Genomic DNA, 25030 nt, shown 5'->3' on the forward strand with positions numbered 1-25030 from the left:
AAATAGACAAAATTTATATAAAACCAAAAAAACATTGCATTCCAGTGCATGATAACTTACCAAAGTACAACCAAATATTAACATCTGGAAAATTGTTTACATATGTTTGAGGAGTTATGCATGATGCATATTTTGTCTTCTTCCAAATAGCAATAAAAAAACAAACAAATTGAATTGTGCTTTCATGTACAATTCCCTGAAAAAGCGAATTACATTTTCTCTTTCTGTCTTCGTCAACATGATCTTAAAATGCATACAGGCATCTTAAACCTTAACCTAGATCCTTGCCGTTCTCCTAATCTAGAGATAAGATTCCGTTTTGAATCCCCTCTCATTTGCGCAGCTGTGTACAGATTCTGAAGTCTCCCCTGGGACCTAACGTTCTCATGATCACAGGACAAACAATTCTGTGTCTGAGCTCCCGTTCGCTGTTGTTTGTGTCATTTTTTTATTTATTTATTTTTGTTCAATCTTTTGTTTTTCTCTCTCAAAGTCAATCTTACTGGCCTCATTGGCGTGTGTGTTTTAAGGGTCCTTGTTGTGTTCCCCAACACAAGGAGTTCAGAGGCACTGTGTAGCGTGTAGACTCATGTGAGGGCTCATCGGTCATGTTTTTTTTGTATGTGTGTGTTTTCGACGTCCTCAACGGCGCCTGTGTCCCCATATTGCATGAGGGGAGAGTTGTGCTGTGTGATGGCGTATGTCGCCCCTGCTGGCCACATCTCCGCTGTGGCAGCCCGTGCCACTATCAACGCTGCGCTGCAGCCTCCTCGGTCACCAGCGTGCCAGCGATGCAAAGCAGCAGCCTCGGCTGTGTGGCATCCATGCAGTGTAGAGTGGTGTATTCCATTAACCAGAGGAACCTCGACACAACAGGAAGTGGTGGTGGTTTCAGATCAAGCCCTGCTTCAGCAGTTTTTCACATGTGCATCGTGCAGGTTGTTTCATATACTGTGTGTGTGTGTGTGTCTGTGTGTGTGTGTGTGCTCATAGGTGTGAAGACATCTTTCTTTGCTTTACTTGGAAGTTAGTGAGCGATTTGTTAAATGGTTATGGGAGGGGGTGATGGACATGGTTGACATTTTTAACAGTGCATTTAAAAAAAATAAAAAAAATAGTCTTTTACAGCAGGTACGAGTGAATAGCCCTTCATGTTCAAATAGTAAAACGGAAAATGCTGGAAGGAAGAGAGGAATGCACTGTTGGCAAGCGGGACGCTCATCTCGCACCTCCAGAACAGCCAGCGCCACTCAGTCCAACTCAGCCGTTCCAGCGCTAAAGTGCATTTTGTCATTCGCACTGACAGAGATCTCCAATTCGTTTTCACTTGCCAGGATTCAATTAGGAGATGCATTTTTGGCACAATTATTAGACCATTTACCAATCATATGAGTGGTATCTTTGCCTCCATGCTTCTGGGCTATTGTCAGAATGGAGCACCAGTCCGTGTTGTTTCCCTTGTCTCTCCTAGTCGTTTCCACGTGGTTTTGGAAGTCTTATTCGTGGTGTAGGACGTCGCCTCTCGATTAAGACGAACTCTCGCTTTTGGTGTTTTTTGGCACGTAGTCCCAACTGTCCCTCCGGAACTCCTCCTGCTTCTCCTTCAAACTCCTCTTGAAGAATCCAGCCTGCCATGGCAAACACAGTGCTGTCAGCAACGGTACTCTCCAAATCAAAATCAAAGAACTGATGGAAATCAAGGGATTTTTATAACCCAAGAAAGTACTTTGAGTATTTAGCCTACTCGTTGTGAAGTATTTTTAGGCATTATCGACTATAACCCATGAAGGGGCAATTCCACGCAAAACTGTCACGTCCATAACGGAAACTAAATACCATGGCATTGTGTTGGTGTTATGGACGTGACAGTTTTGTAAATAAACTGTAAGGACACAAACACTGTAAAGCATAAACACATTTTGACCTGGTGTTGTTTTAAAGCACCTAACATCCCGATCCCTGGAACAACTGATTTACATCTCACTTCTCATCTCATCTCATCTCATCTCTCATTGCATCTCATCTCACGTCATTCTTGCTCTCCGTCCAAATCTGGTAAGAGAGAGAGAGAGAGCAACACTGACCTTCCATAGCATCAGGATGAGCATGGCCAGGATGAGCAGGCCAATGATGAGACTCAGCGCGATGATGAAGACGCCCACGTGCACATTTGGCTTCTGGTTGTGATGGGCCTCCACCAGCACCTGTGACATTTCAGACGGGATATTTAGTGCAGGAAGCGTGCCTGTAGTCGCACAGAGAGCACACAAACAGGAAGTTCACCATGCTGCTGACATCACTTTCCGCATGACTGAGTTTAGCGAGTGCTGAGGGCTCTGCCCAGAAGTAGAGGTGCAAAAAAACACCATTCTACAGAGAACATAAGCGGTCTTTGTTGAAATAAAGACATGAATTACCCCCTGAACAAGCTCTGACTGTTTTGTTTCTTTCTTTCTTTGGCTGTGTGGTGTAAATGGGTGATTTTGGGTAATAACTTGCCGAAGCAGAGATGGGGTCTTGCAGCAAATAGGTATTGGGGTCTGTCCTCGGAGAGGAGACCATGCTCAGGCTTTCCAACAGCATCACTCCTTGTCTTCCCTGAAATAAACAGAAAACTATTTCAGAAAATCATTCTAATTATCATGCCAAAGCAAATGATGAAGAGGTCAGAAAATTAGTCATTTTACTAATAGGTCAGATTACAGAAAAGTTTAGATCAGTCAAACTTCATCATTCACTGTGAAGACCGGTGATACTGTTACTGTCAAGATATTAATCAGGACTGTGTTTCCCAGAACTGTGCAGCACCGTGTTTATTAGTTCCAGTTCACAAGTTTACTGTCATCTACTTGATAATGGTGTCACATCAAAACCAGTAAAGAGCCAGCTCAACTTTACAGAGTAAGTTCAATAGAAATAATAAATACTACTCACAGGCATGATCTGGAGAACAGTGGGGTTCAGCTCCACCTCCATCTGAACGGTCACCTCCTTCCCAATCTCCATGTCTCCAAGGTTACACTCCACCGTCATACACAGGCTGTCCCCTCTGGAGCAGTACTGAAAGGCACAACGGCACCGGTCCATTAACGTTCTCTAAACCAGTGTTTTTCAACCACTGTGCCGGGGCACACTAGTGTGCCGTGAGAGATCATCAGGTGTGCCGCAGAAAATTACCCAAATGTCACTCACTGGTCCAGAAAAGCAACTGTTGCATCAACGAATTTATAACCACATTCTCTCATTGATTGTATGATTGCACTATTTGTGGTATGCAGGCATTGTACAACGGGGGCCCCATATCCAGTATTCACAGAATCATCACATATCCAGTTCATAACAACAATTAAATTAGATATAGTCACCTACAAATGAAACAGAGGGCGCTTGTTTTATTGAGCAGGTCTTGCATAGAAGCCATAATAAGGCCATATCTGTGTATTATTTGAAGTTTTAGGCTATGGTATGTTAGTGTTAGTGTTAGTGTGCCGTGGGACATTTTAAGTGTCAAAAGTGTGCCGTGGCACAAAAAAGGTTGAAAAACACTGCTCTAAATGTTCTCTCTCTCGGGTGTGGGTTTGTGTGTGTGTGTGTGTGTGAGAGAGAGACATAGTGTGTGTGTGTGTGAGAGAGAGAGAGAGAGAGAGAGAGAGAGAGAGAGAGAAAGAGAGAGACACTGTGTGTGTGTGTGTGAGTGGTTAAAGTATGTGTGTGGGTGGTTCAGTGAGAGTAGAGATGTTTAGCCCTTGTGTTTACCATTCTGCGTTTGCTGACTTTTGAGAAGAAGAAGACTAGTTCGTAGAGGAATGAAGATTTGGGGACATCACAGTCAGTGGTTGTCCAAAGTGTGTCATTCCTCACAAAGCAGTCTCCAGCTGATGTCTATAAACAAAACAAAACAATGTGGTTTACCCCTAAAAAAGTATTACTTTACCCTAACAAGCAACTTCAGTCACTATCTGCTCACAAGGGCTTCTGTCTTTAAACACAAAAATGTTTCAATTGTTAAGTTCCTTGTGTTTTAGACTGCAACTAATTTCTAGTTTCTAGTTTCTAGTCAGTGAAAGTGGAGCATAGGCAGGGGTCTTTCTGGACTGTATGCTTGATATCTCATTTGGTGCCACACTAATATGCAAAACCTTTTAGGTTACTGGTAGTCTGAGGTTAAGATTATAGATATATGGCTTGAGTTTTCGTCTCCTCTGAACTTCTACCTTCATAGAGAATATCTAAACATTTTACATACAGTAACAGTCATTTGACAGCATTCCAGTCTGTAGCTTTACCTGAACCTCAGAAATCTTCATTAACCGGTGGTCATATGGGGTTAAGGATTGAGGAATATCAATTTCCAGTTTTGTTTTGACAGATTTACTTGGACCAAGGTTTACAACCTGAAGGTGAAAGCAACAACACGCATATAAGTAAAAACATAACAACATTATCAATATAAGTGAAATGATGACCTTGTATTATGCGATCTTGTACCTTATATGTGTAATTTAACCTCTCTGTGTAGCACTCAACTGGTATGGGTTGTTGCTCCCCAAATACAAATGATGTGGGAGACACAAAACTGCATGGGGAAAAAATGCATTTAATTATCCATACAATTAAAGCCATCTAAATCATCCTTGAAACCATCTCTACACTATACTTCGGAAAGGAAAGACAAACTTGGTTCAACCAATAGTAGTAAATCATGTGCTGTGGTGGGTGGGTTGTGTGATACTCTAGACCATGCTATACAGCAGAATATACAGCACATGTCAACAGTATGTAAGCCAGTGCACAGCTCTTAGTCAGGCTCTTACCCATGAACTGCAAGGGCGACGCCATATTTCACAGGTAATGAAAGGGCTGCAGTGTTATCATACAGAAGGTCCTCATTCTCATAATTATCACTGGGTAGAAACGGAGACAAAAAGGAAATGAGATATCCAGAGATTACACAGAATAGCTTTTATTTAAAGAAGATGTGTTGCCATTTGCTAGGAATGTATGCTTATATGAATATCTAAAGGAGATTCTTTAACATTGAACAGGGCTTTGGCAACCGGTTAAATATTTTGGTAAACCACAGCTCCTTGGGAAAAACATACAGATTCCTCAAAGCACATGAGATGCATAATTGATGAACAGCTAACTGAACCCACAGGGGTTGAAATGTCTCAAACAGCAGAGCTATGCTATAAAAAGCTCCCTAAATGGTAAAAGCTAAAGCACAATTCTCAGGTTGTGTCAAAAGTCTACTCTTGTTTTTGCTCCTCCATGTCATTAGCAGCTATGTGTAATGAAGCCAGGCAGCAGACTATCTCTTTGTGACTGTTCTGTGTAACATGTGACGGGTGTTCCGGAAAGCTCTGGAATGGAAATGTAATTGACCCTGGCACACAGTTCTAGATCTGTATAAGACTTAGCTTCTGTTTGGGAAACGGCCATTCTTACCTTGCCATGTGGATACTGATGGTCAGATTATCTGGACTGCTCTGGTTCACGTCCAGCAGAAAGCTGATGTTGATCTGCACGTGTGGAGAGTTTGGATTCAATTTCACAAATTAATTTTGCCCAGAAAAATCTAATTACCTTTTTTTCTGAGAACTAAGAGGAGATTCATTTACCTTTGCCAGCGCTGCGAGGTACAGATTGCCCACGCTGCAGTCCAGTCCAATGGTGGTTTTGTTTTCCTCCACAATGTCACAGCTGACATATTTCTCCTCCTGCAAAATCAGATTATTCACAAGTGAAGCCAAAAAGCAGCCGCCCAAAAAACTCACCTCTTCATTGATTCAGTGTGTCTATACTCTACTACTACCAATGAGTCCTGCAACATTAGATCAAGCCCAGAGTCTGGCTCTGGCCAGGACTCAAGGACAGTCATGTGGCACTTACAGCGTCCAGCACTTTAATGTAGTGCAGACTACTGGGGAATCGGAGGCGCATCTTGGGGAGGAAGGCGTCGTCTCCGGCATTGAGCACCGTCGTGTTGAGCATGATGGTCTTCCCGGACCCCAGAGCAAAGTAGGACATGTTGTTGAAGCTCCTACGAAAAAACAAAACAGCATTGACATCTTTTCCTCTGCCTCACGTACAATAGGGACACTACATAAGATGCACGTTAAACTAAGTGTTAACTGATTAATGCACTTGGTACAGGTCTGACTGGAAGACCAGAGATGGTTGCAATTATATCTGAGATCACTCATTTTGTTGCCAGACACAATAGCAAGTGAGACTCTGGGTGCAAAGACGCAAAGTTGTGACTTGCACTGCATCACGTTAGCTATGCAACAGCATGGTGGAGGAGGGCATGGGTGACAAGGGAATACAGACTGCCATTATGTTGAACACATTCATTTTCCCATGTCTCAAGCAATGGATAGAGGGTAGCTGGAGTGTCTGTGTCTGTATGTGTGTGTATGTGTGTGTCTGTGTCTGTGTGTGTGTGTGTGAGAGAAAGAGACAGAGAGATGGTGGGGGTTGGTCCAGGCTGTTACTGGTGTTTTTTATGGGTCTTGTAACGAGGGACTCAAACCTGATGTTTCTCATCTACAATAAGAGCACCAGGTGCACATTAGCTATGGGGACAAGAATCAAGCCTATTGTTGGCAGGCACATACACAGACACACACATGCATGCACACACACACACAGAGAGTTGCCTAAGGAGTAATCAAATCATGTAGTATTACCAAGCTGGGGGAAAGGGAGGTCTATAAATTATGATGTTTAAGTGCAAATTTGATTACCAACGTGAGCACTTGCTGTTGGATATTGTGACTAGGCCTACCTGTGTTTTCCCCCACTTTTAGCATTTTCAAACATTCCAATCCCGAAACTGTAGACTGTAATTCAAATCCTGAAGGGGTACTCTGTGGTTTCTTTCTTTGAAACAGCACTTACACAATGTCTGAAGCTTTCTCCTCTGCATAAGTTATTTTGCACCTGTTATATTTCGCTCAACATCGCTATCTTACAATCTCTGAGCGTCAGAGCCTCATGGTCTAAACGTTTTCTCTATATTAGTCAGATCTGAGGCAAGTGGCTGGGTGAACATACTCTACACCTAACAGAAGAGACCCAACCACACCATGACATTAAGCGATAGTCATCATTCCTCACAAGTACCGCACTAACCGCCGACTTTTTTCTTCTCATTTAGTCAATGTATGTATCAGAGAATCAGACCAAAACAAAACCATGGTGACTTGTCGCTGTGTTGCACAGGCTCAGATATCTTTTCCAGAGAACTCTGGTATTACATAATGGTTAGGATAAACATAGATCCATGCTTTAATTTCTGCTTGTGCAAATAACACTGCACTTTCAGTTCTCTTTCAGGTTGCATTAAACATGTTTGCATTTTGGAAATACTCTGTAACTCGTAACTCGTAACTTCAAAGTGGTAAAAGCATTACTTACTGGGGTAAGACCAGGTGTGCTGAAACCTGCAGGTTGGTTGAGCAGTTTTCCCAGGCGCAGTATCGAGCGAACTCAGTCTATTAATACATGCCAGAGAAAAGAACCCTCCGTTAATGTACTTGATAAACACGCCTAATTAGCAACTAGTAATTAGCAACAAGGACAACAAACTCTTACATAAACGCTTTAGAGGTCTGTGTATTATCATTTAGATAATAAGAAAAAATTATATGGAGTGATAGTTTTGTTATGACATTGTCATAACAGTGTGAAAATCTGAATGAAGGTGGCATGAAATGATGTGGGTTGAGGAGTGCACCTTCTCTGTCACCACGTTGGTGTGGTCACCCGTCTGCTGCAGCATGGGCTTGAGCAGGGGGAAGTCGCGGGATCCTGCCCTAGAGGTGCTGTGCTCCCCAAGTTCGTACCGCACCTCGAAATGGATGGGAGTGAAGATGTCACGGATGTCCTTCTGCAAGAGGGAGATGGAGAGGGAGAGGGAGAAGGAGGGAGAGAAACAAAGATGAATTAGCAACAGAAATCTACATTCCCACTGTCAGATGCATTTGCAGCCCTATCTAAAGAAACCAAGGTAACTTCTCACTGTGAATTCTACTAGCTGAAGTACCACAACTACCATGAAGGTATTTGATTTCTCTAGACGTAGAGATCAGTTTGCTTTGCCCATCTTTTTCTTTCAAAAACAGCCATCCAGCCCATGGCCCCTGTGTCCCTGGTAATTGATGCTGATGAGGGCTCATCATCAGTGGGGCAAAGCAAAGACCCCAGCCCCCCCCTCTCTCTCTCCCTCTCTCTCTCTTTCTCTCTGTCCGGACCCAGCTGGTGCAGGTCTCACACCATATCTCTCCTGAGCCCGGCCTGGCTGGCATATTAGGCATGTGTGTGTGTGTGTGTGTGTGTGTGTGACCCGCTCTGACACACTCCTCCAGCAGACGGGGGTGCTGTGCTGTGCTGTGCTCCAGCCAAGCTCCTGGACGGCGGCCACCACAGCTGTCCCGAGGAGCGGCGCGCTGCACTGCACTGCACCAGCAAAGACATTGCTCAGATGGAGGCACCTCTCAGGTCAAAGTCAAAACCAGGAGGCCGACTGCCCACAGTTCATGGAGGGGGGATTAGGACACTCTCCATCATGCACGGCTATGAAAGCTTTTCGTTCTGTGGTGCGAACTAACTGAGGCTCTGCCAAACAGAAGATTCCAATAGAGAGCACACAAACACACACACACACACACACACACACACACACACATATGTGAAGGCATGTACCAACACACACAGACACATGTATGCTCACACATTGAAATGGGTAACTTGAAACACAGCAGAACTATTGATAACTAATATCTAGTCAATCTAAGTGAGGTTCATGATCTGGTTCAAATACATACTGACAGCATCCTGACAGGTCATGGATGTTGCCTGTTAAATGAGTAAATGCTTCTTAAGCCAAGTGCACCTGACGCAGTGTAAAAGTAAGAATATACACTGTATATTATATTAATACAATATTGATACTGCATACTACATACATACAAAAGGGAAATAAACTTGGTAATAGATCCTTGTCATCATCATAGTCATTCATCAGATAACGCTAACTGAGGTTACTAATAGAGTTCACCTAAAGAGGAACAAAGACACTGTGGTTTCCCCAGCAAACTTCTCAAAAAAACCCTGCCAAACACACACACACACACACACACACACACACACACAGTAAGGGGTTGGTCACTCATAAGGCACTTGAAATAAACCTGCTTTCTGATGGGTGTGGTTTAGTCTCTGTGGTGTGTTCTGTGTCTTGACCAAAACCACACACACTTACTGAGATGACGTTGTCACCCTGCTCCCCTCTTTATTCATCTCAACCTAACCAAACATTGATATGCATGCATGCCTGCTCATACATGTGTGTGTGTGTGTGTGTGTGTATGGGGTGCATGCATGCCTGCTCGTGTGTGTGTGTGTGTGTGTGTGTGTGTGTGTGTGTGTGTGTGTATGTGTGTGTGTGTGTGGGGTACATGCATGCCTGCTCATATGTGTGCATGTGTGTGTGTGTGTATGGGATGCATGCATGCCTGCTCATACATGTGTTTGTGTGTGTGTGTGTGTGTATGTGTGTGTGTGTGTGGGGGGGTGCATGCATGCCTGCTCATATGTGTGCATGTGTGTGTGTGTGAGTGCTCCTCTCCCACTTTGTTGATTCAATCCCCCCCTTCATGACACAGCAGTGGTATTACAGATGTGCAGTTGGGGACTTTTTCTGAGGCGGATGATCACATGTGTTTATAATCGCCAGTTTCGCCCAATGGCTATTTATAACACACCGGTGAATGAGAGAAAGACAGAAGAGAGAGAGCGAGAGAGGCAGTGGAAGAAACGAAGAAGAGAGAGACACAGAAGAAACGAGAATGAGAGAAAGAGAGGCGGTGAGAGAGGGGGGGAGGGGGGAGTGAGATGGAGGGAGCCATTAATTACACTAAAACATGAGTTGGATCAGCTGGGACTGATGAACACTGGAAGAGTGTCTGGAGGTGGAGGGTGAGGGGGTGGGATGGGTAGGGCTGGGGTGGGGTGGGGTTGGGGTCCGGTGGGGCTCCCCTGAAACACCTGGAATAGCAACTGCAACGTGAACGACTCAACAGCCCTGTATCCTGAAAGAACTGTGAATCAGAATCCTTTCTGTAAATGTACCAACTGTGTATTTATTATGTTAATTCATGATTTTGTACCCATTTGTATCTGGTCTATGGGTCAATGACGTGACGGCTCATTGTTTTGTGTACATATGGGTTACATACATTTCAAATTGTTAACATTTGAAAATAATTTGACAAATTATTTTCAAATATCATTTTCATCAAACCCTAATCTTAAAGTTTTGGATTTATTTAATTTTGAAAGAGTATTAACTAAAATTGTAAAATTGTCAACACGGTGTAACCACAAAAACATGAACCAAATAATTACACTTGCTGAAAAAAATGTGAAATTCTCTCCAAAATCCCTTCTAAAATAATCTGGCATGATCTTGCACAAGAACTTTTCTATATTTAATACAAGTAATGAAACCCCATTGTTCTGAATGTTTAAATTAATATGGGGAATCGTGTCTGTCACATCAACCACTTAAAATGTCAAGTGGTGTAACCACCATTTAAGGAGCAATTTTGTATGTATTATGTCAGAGAATCATGTGACAGGAAATTATGTCATAGAGAACGACCCTTCAAGACCCCAACTATGAGTCAAGGTTAGCAACTCTCTTAAAGTAACAAGTGTTTTTGGCCGTTTCAAAAAAGGGGGTGGAATTTCTTCATTGATGTTATGAAATGATATTTGATTTGAAATATGATGAATGACATGAATACATATCAAAATATCCAATTCAGTTTACCTTGATGCCTACAGTATTTTCTGTGTCAATTTCTTGTCATATTGCTATAAACGTTTTATGGTCAATTGGTGTAACCAATTTATGTCAATTGGTGTAACCAGTATTTTGTCTAAAATACTAATAATGTACAAATAAAATAATATGGATAATGATTTAATACTCTACTTTACTGTAATTATGGTTGTTTAAACCATTTTTACTCAAATGGTCAAAGAATAGACAGAAAACAAGATGTTTACAGCATATGGTCTTGCTCAGTACAATGAAAAACCCATATAATTTAAATTTAGAAATAAATATAATAAAACATATTCTCATAGGATATTACAAAATAAACTAATAATTTCATGAGAGCAATTGCATGAACTCTAGGAGGTGTGAAATATTAGATATTTGTCATTTTTGTGGTTACACCATTTGACAATTTAACAGGCTGTTAGTTCTATCTTTTGTTAAAAAATAGCATACACGTCATATCAAATAATATGAATACAACAGAAATACAAAGTATACACTTTAGCAAACCTCAGGCATGTTTTGTTTTAAAGGTTTAAACATATTTTTAATTTTCTCATCTTACCAACCCTTATCTGTCACTGACCCCAATACATTCTGAAGATTTAGATTTAGCATGACTTTCTAGACACCTCTGCTACCTCCAGGTGTGACTCTTTATCTATACTTTATCTATACTTCATTTGCGAACATAGCGTTATCAGCATTATGGACACACCGCAGATTGCGAACGCTGTCAGACCCAAGTTTCAGTCGTATTTATCAATCGTTCAATCCTTAGTGTAAACTGCGCCTTTCTCTGCCTTTCTCCGCCCATAAACGCAATTTACGAACGTCCACAACTGAATGGCAGCGCCTACATACAAGCGCAGTTGAATGAAGTTAACTGATGACAACATTAAAAAGAATCAAATGTTTAGCGATCATGGAATGGGCGGCTTTCACACCTTCCCATTGTCATTGAGTAGTGTAGTAACTGTTCCAAGTACTCAGAAACGATTCTATTAGCATTAGCATGACATTTGGATTTTCTTTCTGATCAACGGCCCTCCAAGAGGACCTGCCCTTGGGACCATCCCTGTACACCTATTTCATATTCATACACAGCCAGAGGTCAGCACCCCCCCCCCCCCCCCTTTTTGTTTGTAACCTACTCAAGCTTAGGATACTTCTTTGTCTAGTTAGAGATATGGGTGAATCTTTTGGCTGAAGCTTGCCTCTCCCTCGATGAGCATCACTGAAAGAATAAAGCCTGTTTCATTTAAGCTACTGCGCTTCTTCATTAGTCCTCTATTATGGGTGGGTAATGTGAGTCACCCTGAGTGCATTAGACAACATCTAACACTGAGGTCGGAGTTTACACAAGCCACCAAGAGCTTTGAAGTGCGCTCAAGACACGCACTAGTGTGCTCCACCAGGTTAAGGTCAGAGTGGCTCTCAAACACACTTGGCCTCACACTGGTTCTAGGTCAGAGATCTGACAACTGCTTTAAGTGATGTGTGTTTGTGCCGAGTGTTTCATTTACTGCTGGATTTTCTGGTGGACTCAGGTCCGGTCCTGGACCCAAGACACCACTGGGCGGTGGTAGTGTAGCGGTTAAGGAACTGCAGTAGCCTGAAAGTTGTCGGTTCAATTCCCGGCTTCCACCGTTGTGCCCTTGAGCAAGGCACTTAACCCCAAGTTGCTCCGGGGACAATGTAATCCCTTGTAATATAGTTGACATGTGTAAGTCGCTTTGGCTAAAAATGCGTCAGCCAAATGTAATGTAATGTAATGTAAAGACTGCGTTCACATTCTCAAAATGAACCGAACCAACAGTCCAAGCGAACCCAGGTTAGCGTCAAAAGCTCTAGTGTGGAAGTGCCCTGAGCCTGAGATGGACATGATCCATTGGACCAGTCGGTACTCACCCTCATGAAGGCCTGGTGGGTCTGACAAACTGACTCGCCAGCCTTGGCCCAGATGTGGCCTCTGGTAATGTTGGAGGTTCCGTTGCCGTGGAAATGGAAGCGTGAGGGGAAGCCTTCTTTGTGATTCACATCAGCAGTAATGTTGTAGAGCATTTCTGAGAAGGAGGATGCAGGAAAAGGAAAGAAACAGTAGTTAATGACAATGACAAACAGCAGACAACATAGTATATTTGGAAACTGGGCAATACACTGTGTAAGATGAATGCTGTCTATAAACGGACAACACTAAGAATGTTCTATCTATTCACTTAGTGAACGGTAAGTTAAAATGTTACATTAAAAAAGAACACTGCCAAGACAAAACCAGAGCACTTAAAAAGAGAACAAGAGATCATTATGACAAAATGATGACCACAGCCATCTGTATCTATTCATTTTGGTACACTGCAAAAACAAATTGTCAAACCTAGTGTTATAATGTTAATGTACTATGTTATTTCAAGCGAATTTGTCTTGATAAGATGTCTTAAAATAAAATGAGTCAAACTCTTATTAAAGTCAAAAGTAAAGTAAGTGAAGTGGTACTAGGTAAATTTCTTTTACCTAAAAACAAATTAGATTTTTTTTTATCTTAATATAAAATTAATAACACTTGGTTAGATAAGCAGTTTTGCAGTGTAAGTGCCAACGTTACATTTCAAATACAGACCTCTTTCGAGACATATGCAGAGAACCAAAAACAGAACTACCAAAACAATTCTTACGATACCATGACCACACATAGCCGACTGTCACGCCTGTTATTGATGTCTAGGTGAAGCTAAACATTTGCCTATCAGCCTGCCCAAGTCTGTGCTCCCACCCAGCTGCAACCAATGGACCGTTGAGTCCCTGGGAGTGCAGGGGACAGATAAAGGTCTGGGCTGTTGGGGACCACTGCGTGTCCAGCTTCCTCAGTGTCTCAGCACGGACTGATAAGATGAGTGTGATGACTTATAACTGACAAAGAGCCATTGCACTGAAAGAAGACTCTTTCTACAGGCTATTGGGCTCCTTCCTATGACTATGAGAAAAGAGTTGCTTAGTCACATGCAGTTCAGGTGACATGCACTGCTAAAAGCATAGTAATATCAATGGTGACTATTGCACTTTTCCATCTAGAAGTGTGTCTAGGAATGATTGACAGTGTTGTGTTAAAGCACAATGTGTGCATGCACAGGAATAGCTGCTGTTTCGGCTGCAAACTTACTGATGCGTCCATCAAGGCGGCGGCCCGTGACAGTGAAACACATCCTAGCGTAGATGCAGACGGCGCGCTGGCCGTTCTCGGAACACAGCGGCAGGGAGCGGTTCACGTTGGCGGGCAGCACCATGGAGGCCTCCACCTTCACCACAGGGCGCGTCCTGAGATAGCACGGTTCACCATTACCATCACACACACAGTATACACATCACATGCTTCACACCAACCCATAGTCACACGGGTAGCTAAAAATAAGGAGAACAAACAATATTTTTTACAAACAATGTCATCCTTGCTCTTTTGAGAGTTCTCTAGTCAAGAGGAGATATTCTCTGAAGAGCTGTGTCTTCAGGAGTTTTTTGAAGATGGAGAGTAAGTAAAGTAAAGCTTTACAGAAATGCTATTCACCCAAGTCTGGCTCGCACCCTTGAAAGACACAGCTGACAACATTTGACTACACTGCTATAAAATGGAGATTTTCACATCTTTGAATGCAAGTGTGTTATGGCAGCCCTTACAAAAATTAAATGTTTGTGGCAGATTTGCAGAAAATGTGTGGGTGATTTGTGGGAAACAAATGAGTTCACTAGAAAATATTGCCTGAAGTTTGCCAGTGTTGGCTGCTAGAGGCAAACCTCCAGCAAAGTTCTGGCAACAATGAGAAGTTTACCACTAGTGGCAAATGTGTTCGCCAGTGCTTTGGCACCACACTTAGCCAATAATGGCAAACTTCCAGTAAACTTCTGGTGACAAGCCTAATTTGCATAATGACATTGCTGCAACATTACCAAAAGTTAACTGCAACTGTTTGCCAGAAACCTAATTTGCATGTGAAAATATGACCTTGCCGCTAATTTGTGGCAACCTGAAATTTCTGTAAAGGAGGTTGAATTTATCTTGTGTTATACTGTGCTGTATTGTATTTGTATTGTATTTAATCCACAGTTAATTGAGCAAATGTAGTTAAGGTTTGGTTACACTTTACTTGAAGGTATCTTCATTAGAGTAACATGACACTGTCATAAACACGTCATAAACATTATAAACAAGTCATAAATGTGTATGACATAATGCTTCTGTCACTCGCTTCTGTCAGTGTCATTCGGTTTTTGTCATGACAAGTTAGGGTCAGAGTTAGGGTTAGGGTTAGTGTTCAAGTAAAGTGTAACCTAAGGTTAGGCTAAGGTTTTTACATCTTCTCACTGACTACATGCAACCCAAAGAGTTGTACTTGCTATTAAGCGTGAACAACAGGAAACTCTTTAGAAACCAAAGCTTTTACACATGCGTCTGAGGTTGACACTGAACATTTGAATAGGAGAACTACATGTAAACCATTCTTACCGAAGCACCACCGCTGCATCAGAGAGGAATGCACCTACAGCAACATCTGCAAGAAAAGAAGACAGGGTTTCAGAAATCCTGTCATGCAATGTTTCTATTCTTTAACTTAACCTGCACTGTGCACCTTTACATTTTTATGCCACTTCCTTCTGACATGCAAGCAATTGACACAGACTTTGATTTTAAGAAACCTGTCTGGGTAAATATTCAATGCTATTCAAAGTTAAAAAAAAAGCCAACAACTAATAACGGAGTAGAAGGAGGACAGAAGTGGGTGCATCTCAGCTATGGTCTGAGGCATATCCTGTTTATCTTACTATGTATAGACCATGACAAATAAGACCCCATGGATATTATGGGACCACCAACAGAGAGAAAAAACTGTCCATGTGCCTCAGAAAATCAGCAGTGGACTGAAGACTTTTAGTAGGTCATAAGAGACATTGGCTGCTCCTTTTGTAGTCATTCAGATTGCAGATTGAGTCTCTGTTTGCTTATTTGGTATAAAATGCTGGTCCATATTGAAGATGTCTGACATGTCAAAACTTTGGAGTTTGTATGCATATCATGAGAAGGACCCACTACAGACTCTCAAACAAACATTTCCCAACAAGCACTTACAAATGAATACCAAAAGGCTTGCACTTTTCCAACTAAAGATAACTTGTTAGTGTCTGCAAGTGTATTGGATGCTGGAGTTGTTAGGGCATTGCAAAGTGGCCATAACAACACCATTCCTCTCTCAGAAGAGAGTTTAGCTGTTCAACTATTCATCTGCTCACCACCTCAAAGACCAGAGGACACACTCGTGGGGAAGCGAAATTAAGGATAGTATATGGGGGCATAGCGATAGGGACGTTACCTGGGAAACCATTGCCATCAACATCAACGCCTCCGGAGATGGACTGACCAAACATTTTGAGGTCGTTGCCCAAGGTCTTCCCTGTGATTCTCTGTTGAACAGAGAAAAGAAAGATATATTTGTCAATCCTCTGTCATGTTCTGTAACCACATAATTGCCTAGTCATGTCATACACTGGGTCTATTTCAGCAGTATTTCTCCTATCTGAGAGCACTTTATTTCATTTGCTAATGAAGCCATGCTTCTTCATTTGCATATTTATACTCTTTTAATTGCACAGTTTTAATTACCATTCCAAAACACTATGAGGAGAGGAGTTTGGGAGGGGGGGTCTCAACACTGTCAGGAAATTGCAGTAATTCAGCTGGTGCAGCTCCCCCTCACCCCCTCCCCTCTCCCCCGGCTATCCCAAGGCTTGCGCCGCAGAAACAATGGGACAATTGTCACAGGATGGAGAGGGCTGGTTTGGGGAGGCAGACCCTGACCCCCCCCCTCCCACGAGTCTGCTCAGACCCAGCCGCCCCCCCTGTGCACAAACAGCAGCTGGGACCTACTTGAGAAAAGCTCTGCCTGATGCCATTCTTCCTCCCATTGTAGATATATATAGCGCCTCGCAGGTCGTCCTCATGAGGCGCTCCTACTGCCACGTCTGCAACACATCCAGAGGGGGTGGGGGGGTTAGAGTGACACGCTGGGACCAACTAACACCATCATCACTTCACAACTTGCCCTGGTAGTAGGTGTCTCAGATTTCTATCTTTTGAAATATTTTTTTAAAAAACCTCTTCTTCCTAAACATAAAGACTTGATATAGCAGACGGGATTGACAAAGAAAGTTGTTCTTCATCATGACCCAGAAGTTCACTAACACTTTACTTGAATAGTCTGCCCACAGGGACTTAACAGGTCAGCAGGGAAAATTGTTGATGAACAATTACTCACCATCACCATAACCAAATCCCACCACTAACTTTAACCATAACCAATAATTGCGGTGAACAGAGTGTCAACTGATAGTTTGGTAATAATATGGGCATCTGGAGATAGTCTGTGGGCAGACTATCCAAGTAAAGTGTGAGCAGAAGTTCTAACACTGGTATGGGGGGTGACATTAAATCGCTAATACTTTTAAAAAAAAAAGGACAATGAAAACAGAGGCTGCTCTGCATAATTGTGTCGACAGCATGTTCCCAGGAACTGCAGTATCTCACAAACCGCAAACAGAGCAGAGGGAAATGAAGCTCATCTCGCTCTCTCATCTCTCTCATCTCTCTGTGCGTCTGACAGCTTCCTGACCTGGAGGCTGTCTGTGCTCCAGACTTCATCTACTCTCCCCAAACCTGTCACTGTAATTCGCCATTCATACTCAAGCAAACGATCTCATATTTAGACACGGAATGAATCAAACTAATTGGCCTTTTCTCAAGTATGTGCAAAAATGTGTAAATGTGTAAATGTGTTTTGCTAAATTAATTCACAATTTTCAAAAGTGTTTACTTGCTTACCAGAGAATCCATCATCATCAATATCTCCAAGGTTAGTGATGGTCTCTCCAAAGCGTGCAGCATATGCGTCACTCCCCTCTAAGGTAAATTCCAACTCCTTCATGTTTGCCTGACAAGAAAATACAATGCATTTAATTCATATTAATTCACAACACGGTGCTTATTTCATACACAACACAACCAAAATAGGAAGCTAAATTATTTTAGTAGAGAGAAAAACATGTACAGTTATTGCGAGGAAGCAGTCATTACAAGGTAATGATTGGACGTTTTTCATGTCATGCACTGTAGGATGGCTATATCATGCACACACCAGAGGGTAGGCACCTGATATCCTCTGACTAAGGACTCCCTCTGTCTCAAAGTAATTTGTTAAAAACATTGTCCTGAGGCTGTTGCAACACTAAGCCTTAAGGAAAGAAGAATCACTGTGGTGATTCTTTTTTATCACAACCCTACTTCACTGTTTGTGTCTGTGCCTCATCTCAAGGCAGTGCAGAATGCACTCAGAACGAAAAAAAAAACATTAACTTATAGCACGACTGAGTCAAACAGGTGAAAATCAGAACAGAAAGCATGAGACAGTTGCTGCATCATGACACTTATGACCGAGACACCTCAAAGCAGTACTGCAGCGACTGTATTACTGGCAATTACTTCAGAAAGAAACGACACTACATGTGATTAAGATGTGATTTGCCGAAACATTGCATTAAATACAGGCAAGAAATAAATTTCGGTTAAAAACAAAAGAAAAGCTGTTCCAATGACAGAGTGTGGGAAGGGTTCTGTTTTCCACCCCGGTTAATCTTTTATAACGCAAGGCCAACCGTCTAATCAGCATGACCTTAGTGTTTATTCAGTTTCAGGGACGTGCATTCAAACATCAAGCCTCACGCTGACAGGCAGAACAGAATGCACTTAAATGCACGCTGATGCATAGACAGTTGCACAACATCCTGACTTTTATGTGACGCCCTGTGCTGTATATAGAGATGCAACCGCTTTAAAGATGCAGTGCCCTGCCTTACATGCACCAACACATATTAGCTAAATAGCGGGCCATTCTCTAAAACAGGAAGGACACATCACATTAGAGTAAGCTTGTGTACTTACTGAACTTTTTACCTTACCAATACCCAGGAAAACCAAGCTACCTCACCACAGTGATTTTTTTAAAACTGTCTAAAAATACAACTGAGGCCTTTTAACACACACACACACACACACACACACACACACACACACACACACACACACACACACACACACACAGGGACCATGAGAAACATGCACAGGAGCCCCACCTCGCCTTGGTTGATGTAGACGTGCACGCGGCCCTCCTCCCGCACGGTGCTGTACATGGGGGCCCCCACCAGCAGGTCCGAGAGGCCGTCAGCGTTCAGGTCTACGGCGCATACGCTTGCCCCGTAGTAGGACCCCAGCTGAACATGGCAAGACAAGCAGAGCCAAATAAATAAGGGAGGTAAAAACGTAACCCCCCCACACTCACCCTGATTCAAACCACATGGAGATTCTGCTGGAGTGCGCAGGAATGTCCTACGAAATGACTCACCTTGGTGCCTTGCAGATTCGTTTCGACTATTTTCAGAACGTTCCCTTCAGTCCGTAAAATGTACGCCTGCAGATGCAAACCACACAGGGGAACGATCACACAACGGGTTAAAAGCTCATACTCAGCCCACATACCAAACCCCAACATATGTATAAAGTGGATCTTTGGTAAGGCCATTAGATGTTGCCAACATTCACAATGCTCGTAATTATTTATACTACACACGGAAAAAACTATGCTGCATGACGACCTACTTCCTCTTCTGCACAGATGGAGAAAATTTTAGCCTACAGTGACATTCACAGAAGCGCCAAATGGACGTTCTTTTGTAACAAACGCCATAAAAAAGCGGGCCTTCCCTGGCTAAGCTGTTCTTTAGTGTTTCATGACGTTCATATCCGAATCATATGAATGGCACAGTAACCATTTGTAATACTAATCCCTTCCATTTGCACTGGGCTATCACAAGATCAAACAATAATAATGTTTCAAACTGAAGCAAAACCCCACAGGCATCCCTTTCAACAGTGTATTTTACGCCCCTCGCTCTGTAGGAATGCAACACACACACATACACGTACACTCTCTTCACTGTCTCTCTCACACACATAACCACCACACAAAATGATTTTCCCTGCTTTCACACACTATTTCACTTGCTTTCACACACACACACACACACACACACACACACACACACACACACATACACACACACACATGCACTATCATACATAAGAGAGAGAGAGAGAGAGAGAGAGAGGCAGAGAGAAAGAGGCATAACCAGGGGCTAAGCCTCAAGAATTCACAAAGATGCCAACAGGACACACACACACACACACACACACACACACACACACACACACACACACACACACACACACAAACACACACAAACACACACACACACACACACACACACACACACACACACACACACACACATACACACACACACACACATTACTAATGGGACTAATGGGAGAAAGAATAGTATCAAAGGTGAGCTCTTACTCTACCAGTCTGCCCATGCTGGGGTGCTCCGCTCACTACCTCTGTGCTGTGGGCACTCAGAAAGTGTCCTGCGCCCACAGAGTAACCTGTCAGGAGAGAGAAAAAAACACAACTTCCGCTAACGTGGCACAGATACCAGCACAGGAAGCACAGCATATGGATGGCACAGTGTTCAGGTGCCACACAACACCAACAACAACACTCGCATTGTGTCTAGACCAAAGGAAGATGTCATCACAAAAAAGGTCTAACACACCCATCTGGAAGCTTCTTATAATAACTATTTTCAATGAAGATTCATAAACAATGAAGTCGTAAGTAATGCTTACACAACTTAATCTTAAGATGTTTAGAGATTGATGACAAACATTGCTCTCAATGACTATCCTTGAGTTTATGACATGTTTTTGTGGATACTAGCTACTTTGTGTCAAACAGATCAAACATCTGGCTAATGATTGCCTTTGTTATTTTTTTTTTTTTTTACAGCTGCAAACATTGAGCAACTTGTTGCACCTGACTATCGGCTTCCTGTTCTCACGGGACAACACGACTTCCCCTCATAGGGTTAAAAACCCATTCTGCTGTGACTATTCAACTCCTGGCAATGTTTGAAAAATGTTCACAGCACAACAGCTAAATATACAGCAGGTGTTTCTAATAGAGTGATACGAATAGTCATTCTGATTATCAGGCAGTTGATCTTATCCCTAATCACATAGGGACAACATCAACTGCTTCATAAATGAAAATAGACAACCACCATTAGACCATTATCATAAGCGTACCTACCTAGATAGCTGCCATAGAGAACCATACTGTCTTCATCCAGATATGCTGACAGGACATTGCTTGATGAATTATAGACAAGAACAGACCCGGTCCAATATGATGTTCCAGGGGCACCCATGATAACCAGGTCCTGCAGCAGAGAGTGGCAGATAACAGATAACTTAACCCCCTGCAATGGTAAGATTGCACATCCAATTCTGTGAGACGGTCTAATAAAGATTAATCACCTCTGTCAAAAAGTTTGACATTCCTGCTTGACAGGACCCGTAGTCCTCACCAAATTTTCGCTGGTGATCTGATATGGGAGAAGAGAGATATTCATTATCAGCAGTTGTGACACATACATATGCGCCAGGGAATACATAGAGGAAGGAGAAATATTTATGACAGTCATTGATCTTAAAGGATAAAAATAATAGTAATATCAAAGAGACACTTCAGATATTCTCATTTACTTAATTTGGGACTAGACAAGCCCGTATGACAACAGAAAAGTTTCTTATATTACAGGACATAGCTGAAAATGTGTTTTACACTAAATAAATCCATGTTGTACCTCTGTAGCATGGAGTCAGTGGAACAGGATTCTTGAGATTGGCCTCAATCTTGAAGCATCTGCCATGTGGCAACTTATGATTCTCTATCTTGGCGTAATATACATTTTTCCAACGATGCCCACAAGCCTGAAATCCAAAGTAACAATGGTGGACATGAATGAGATACTATTTGTTTATGAGCTTGTTCTAAAGCTCTATAATAGTTCTGTACAACAATATCAGCCTCCACTGCATCATCCCTAAGCTGGCTTGTAAAAAGGACTCTTCATCTTCCTCAATAAAACAAGAACATTTCAGGGTTCCCCTATGCAGAAGAATAAGAATATTCTTTTAACAATATCCCTAACTGTGTTTATTACTGCACTCTATCTGTCTATCTTTTAACAATATCCCTAACTGTGTTTATTACTGCACTCTATCTAAGAGGTTTCTTGGTGTTTTAAGCCCCCAACGTTGTCTTCAAGGCAGCACTGCATGGAAGTCGCTAGGGTTAGGCATGGGTTAAGGTTAGGGTTAGTATTAGGTGCCCTTAAGTCGACGGTGGCAGCGCTGCCTGGAAGACAACATTGAGGGCTTAAAACACCATCGAGCATCTAAGAGAGGTGTCTGGATTGGTGTGAGAGTGGCTTACCATCACAGTGCCGGTGACCGGCTCTCTTGCCAGACTCACTCCCAGCCATTGGTTCTCAATCTCTGGAGTACAGGTCTTTCCACAGTATGTATCACTGGCTGAGATATCATCACAACAAAGGTGGTTTCACTCACAATCACTCACATTTTTTCAAAGGCATTGAAAGATCCCAGTTGACTCCCATGACCACCCATCATTTACTTTTGCACTCAGTCACTTAGCTGACACTTTTGTCCAAAGCGATTTACAACAGTCAAGGTGCACAGTGACCACCACTTGGCTTCACAAATTGCTGAACTTAGAAGCATTACAACATTTTCTTATATCCACTGTTGTGTGAAACCACAACTCATGTAGGTAGAACTATCTGTCCTAAATATTATCATATTTTCTCTGCTGGCATCTACCTCAGGCTTCCCATACTTCATAGGCCTACTAAATGTACACTGTTTGTAAATATCAATTTTATTGTCTTCTACGTTTTTAATAAGTCTGTTAACAGTACCAGAAAATCAGCTGAAAGTTGAACAGCAAGCAGAAAAATGATTTCAGAAAAGGAACATTCTTTGTTTGTTTTTTTGTTTTTTTTTAAAGGAACAAATTTAATTTCAAAGTCTATCTGGGAAAGCCCTCAGAGTTTCAGGAGAAGGTTGAAGTTGATCAGGCTGCATGTGTAACTTATGCCACTTTCAAGTAAATCAGATGGATCCACTTTCCTGTGCTTCCTGTCTCCTTCAACTGATGATGTCTACTGTCTACAGTTTATAGTAATGCTCTGTTCAAGTAACCCAGTTTTTATTCACAATCTGTAAGGAACTACTTCACTGGGATTGCCCATTGTATACATGTAGGAGCCCTGTCATCTCAGAGAGGTATGACACCACATGAGACTCTCGTGGAGGCTATCATGTAATTTTGACCATAAAGAGTCTGTTTAAAGGTACTCTGTACTAATGCCCAGACTTCTCATTAACAGTAATGAACACTTAAAGAGCACTGACATTCAGTGAGTATTGCTACAACTACCACATCTCTATCACTAAAGAAAACATCTACATTAGGCAATGTGTGTGTGTGCGTGTGCGTGTGTGTGTGTGTGTGTGTGTGTGTCTTCAAACATGTACTCAAGGTCAGAACATCAAATCAAACCAGTGCAGGTTTTTATGTCAAACAATGGGTATTTACTCTGACCCCCTCCTAACATTACAGGCCAAATACACCCCCATGTTTTGTCACTAATGATGATTGCTATCCCAGGCATTTGAATGAGGGGGGTGGTCACACATGGGGGTGTCCTGTGTGCCATGACAACGACCCTAATGCAGTTACAGATCCTTAACTGTCAGTCACCATTGACTTTCAGGAAGTTCATTCACATGTCGAGAGTGGACTAGCCTACACCCAAGCTCTAAAATACTTACATGATTTTAACAGTAAGCAAACTTTATCAAACTTCGCTAGTCTAAAGTTAAGATTTAGATTTAATAGCATTTAACCACAAAAGAAGTTCCCTCACAGGAAAAAATAAAGTTATCTTGACTTGACTTGATTCAAAAGAGGATCACATAGACTTCAGCAGCGTGTACACAACATGTCACTTAATGATTGAAGCCATGAGTTTGACAGTTATGACTGGGATCAAGCACCCAGTAACACACCTGATTTTCCCTCATATTATATTCGGATGAGAATACAAATGACGAAATAGAGACAGTAACCATTTAGATTTAAACTGATTACAGAGAGAAAATATACATCTTTCCATTCTGGATGAAAGACAGAAAAGTACAAACCAACAGTCATCTCCTGGCAGCTGCCCTTGTTTGAGACACTGCATTTAAAGATTGCTCCAGGTGTTTTGACCCTGTTGTAGGCTGAATCAGCGACTGGGGCACCCACCACTAACCTATGGGTGGAAATAAAGTTGTGATTTAATACTGTGGTCAATAAGAAAATGAATAAGCGTTTCTCCAACTGACATTGCCCTGTTAAATATTAGTTTCACAAATGTACCATATGGGAAATCTGGTTAAGCACTGAGTTGCATGGTAATTGTCTGTTCCAGACGGCTGAGAGAAGTCAAATAGCGCTTTGTTGCGACCACACCGATGGGAACGTTGCTGATTAGTATGCCTTGACGTTTTAACACAAGCAAGGACTAAATGGGGACTTTGTTCCATTCGCAACAGTTGATAATTGAATGAATGGCTGTATAGTCCATCAGAACTTAATACTTGTAGGCTAATAGACCTAATGCGCTTATTTCACTTGAATAAAGTCAAATTTCTGACTTACCAAGTTTGGCTCTCATACTCATGAAGCAACACAGAATATCCGAAAAGAGATGCGTTAGGTCCAGTGAAATTAAGCGAATGGTAAACATCCAAGTTGTATCCCGCGCTGACGCTCAACTGACACCATATGCAAGCGAGAATTGACATCAACTTGTTAAAGCGCCAACAAAGTTTCAAAGATGCTGTCCGCTCCATTTTCTGTTGTTAAATGACTTATTCCAGATGAGTACTTCAAAGTATGTCTGAACAAAATGAAAACACAATCTAAACAAATGCTAAGCACAGAAAAGACGAAAAAGAGCTTTTCTCATCTCCAAGTTTGAGGAGTCACAGGCGGAGAGTCAACCCCTGGCTGTGTCCCGCCTGTTGCGCTCAGTACATCTGCTCGTGCCTAGCCGGAGTCAGCAGCAGCCTCACGGTTGAATATCGTCACGTGAAACTTCTCA

The 25030-nt window shown here is 42.2% G+C and overlaps 1 protein-coding gene across 2 annotated transcripts; it reads right to left on the reverse strand.

The window, feature by feature from the left end:
• Positions 1-24947, reverse strand: itga4 (integrin alpha 4). Of its 2 annotated transcripts, none has more exons than XM_048239080.1 (28): positions 24586-24947; positions 24084-24196; positions 22291-22388; positions 21659-21785; positions 21330-21397; positions 21103-21232; positions 20311-20396; positions 19297-19362; positions 19028-19165; positions 17721-17829; positions 16770-16864; positions 16216-16306; positions 15354-15399; positions 14016-14170; positions 12767-12921; positions 7742-7894; positions 7423-7499; positions 5893-6043; positions 5622-5720; positions 5449-5522; positions 4815-4904; positions 4528-4576; positions 4287-4394; positions 3757-3882; positions 2935-3060; positions 2500-2598; positions 2085-2204; positions 1-1628 (listed from the first exon to the last, which is right to left on the reverse strand). In XM_048239080.1, the coding sequence occupies exons 1-28, from the start codon at positions 24777-24779 to the stop codon at positions 1527-1529; spliced, it is 3045 nt and encodes a 1014-aa protein (XP_048095037.1). In that variant the 5' UTR covers positions 24780-24947; the 3' UTR covers positions 1-1526. The 2 variants fall into 2 exon arrangements, with proteins under 2 accessions (XP_048095037.1, XP_048095036.1); XM_048239079.1 differs by having other exon boundaries at positions 4489-4576.
• Positions 24948-25030: the final 83 nt, after the last annotated feature.

The sequence above is a fragment of the Alosa alosa genome, chromosome 3 (genome assembly GCF_017589495.1).
Source record: "Alosa alosa isolate M-15738 ecotype Scorff River chromosome 3, AALO_Geno_1.1, whole genome shotgun sequence".
NCBI lineage: Eukaryota > Metazoa > Chordata > Actinopteri > Clupeiformes > Clupeidae > Alosa > Alosa alosa.

What these genes read in the sequence shown, in the direction of transcription:
- itga4 (XM_048239079.1), bottom strand. Translation starts at nt 24,779, where the DNA reads ATGGAGCGGACAGCATCTTTGAAACTTTGTTGGCGCTTTAACAAGTTG. An exon ending in GTCGCCCTTGCAGTTCATGG is followed by an intron (nt 4,577 to 4,814) that starts GTAAGAGCCTGA and finishes TTCCCCATGCAG; the next exon opens with TTTTGTGTCTCCCACATCAT. An exon ending in TCATCCTGATGCTATGGAAG is followed by an intron (nt 1,629 to 2,084) that starts GTCAGTGTTGCT and finishes TTGCCATGGCAG; the next exon opens with GCTGGATTCTTCAAGAGGAG.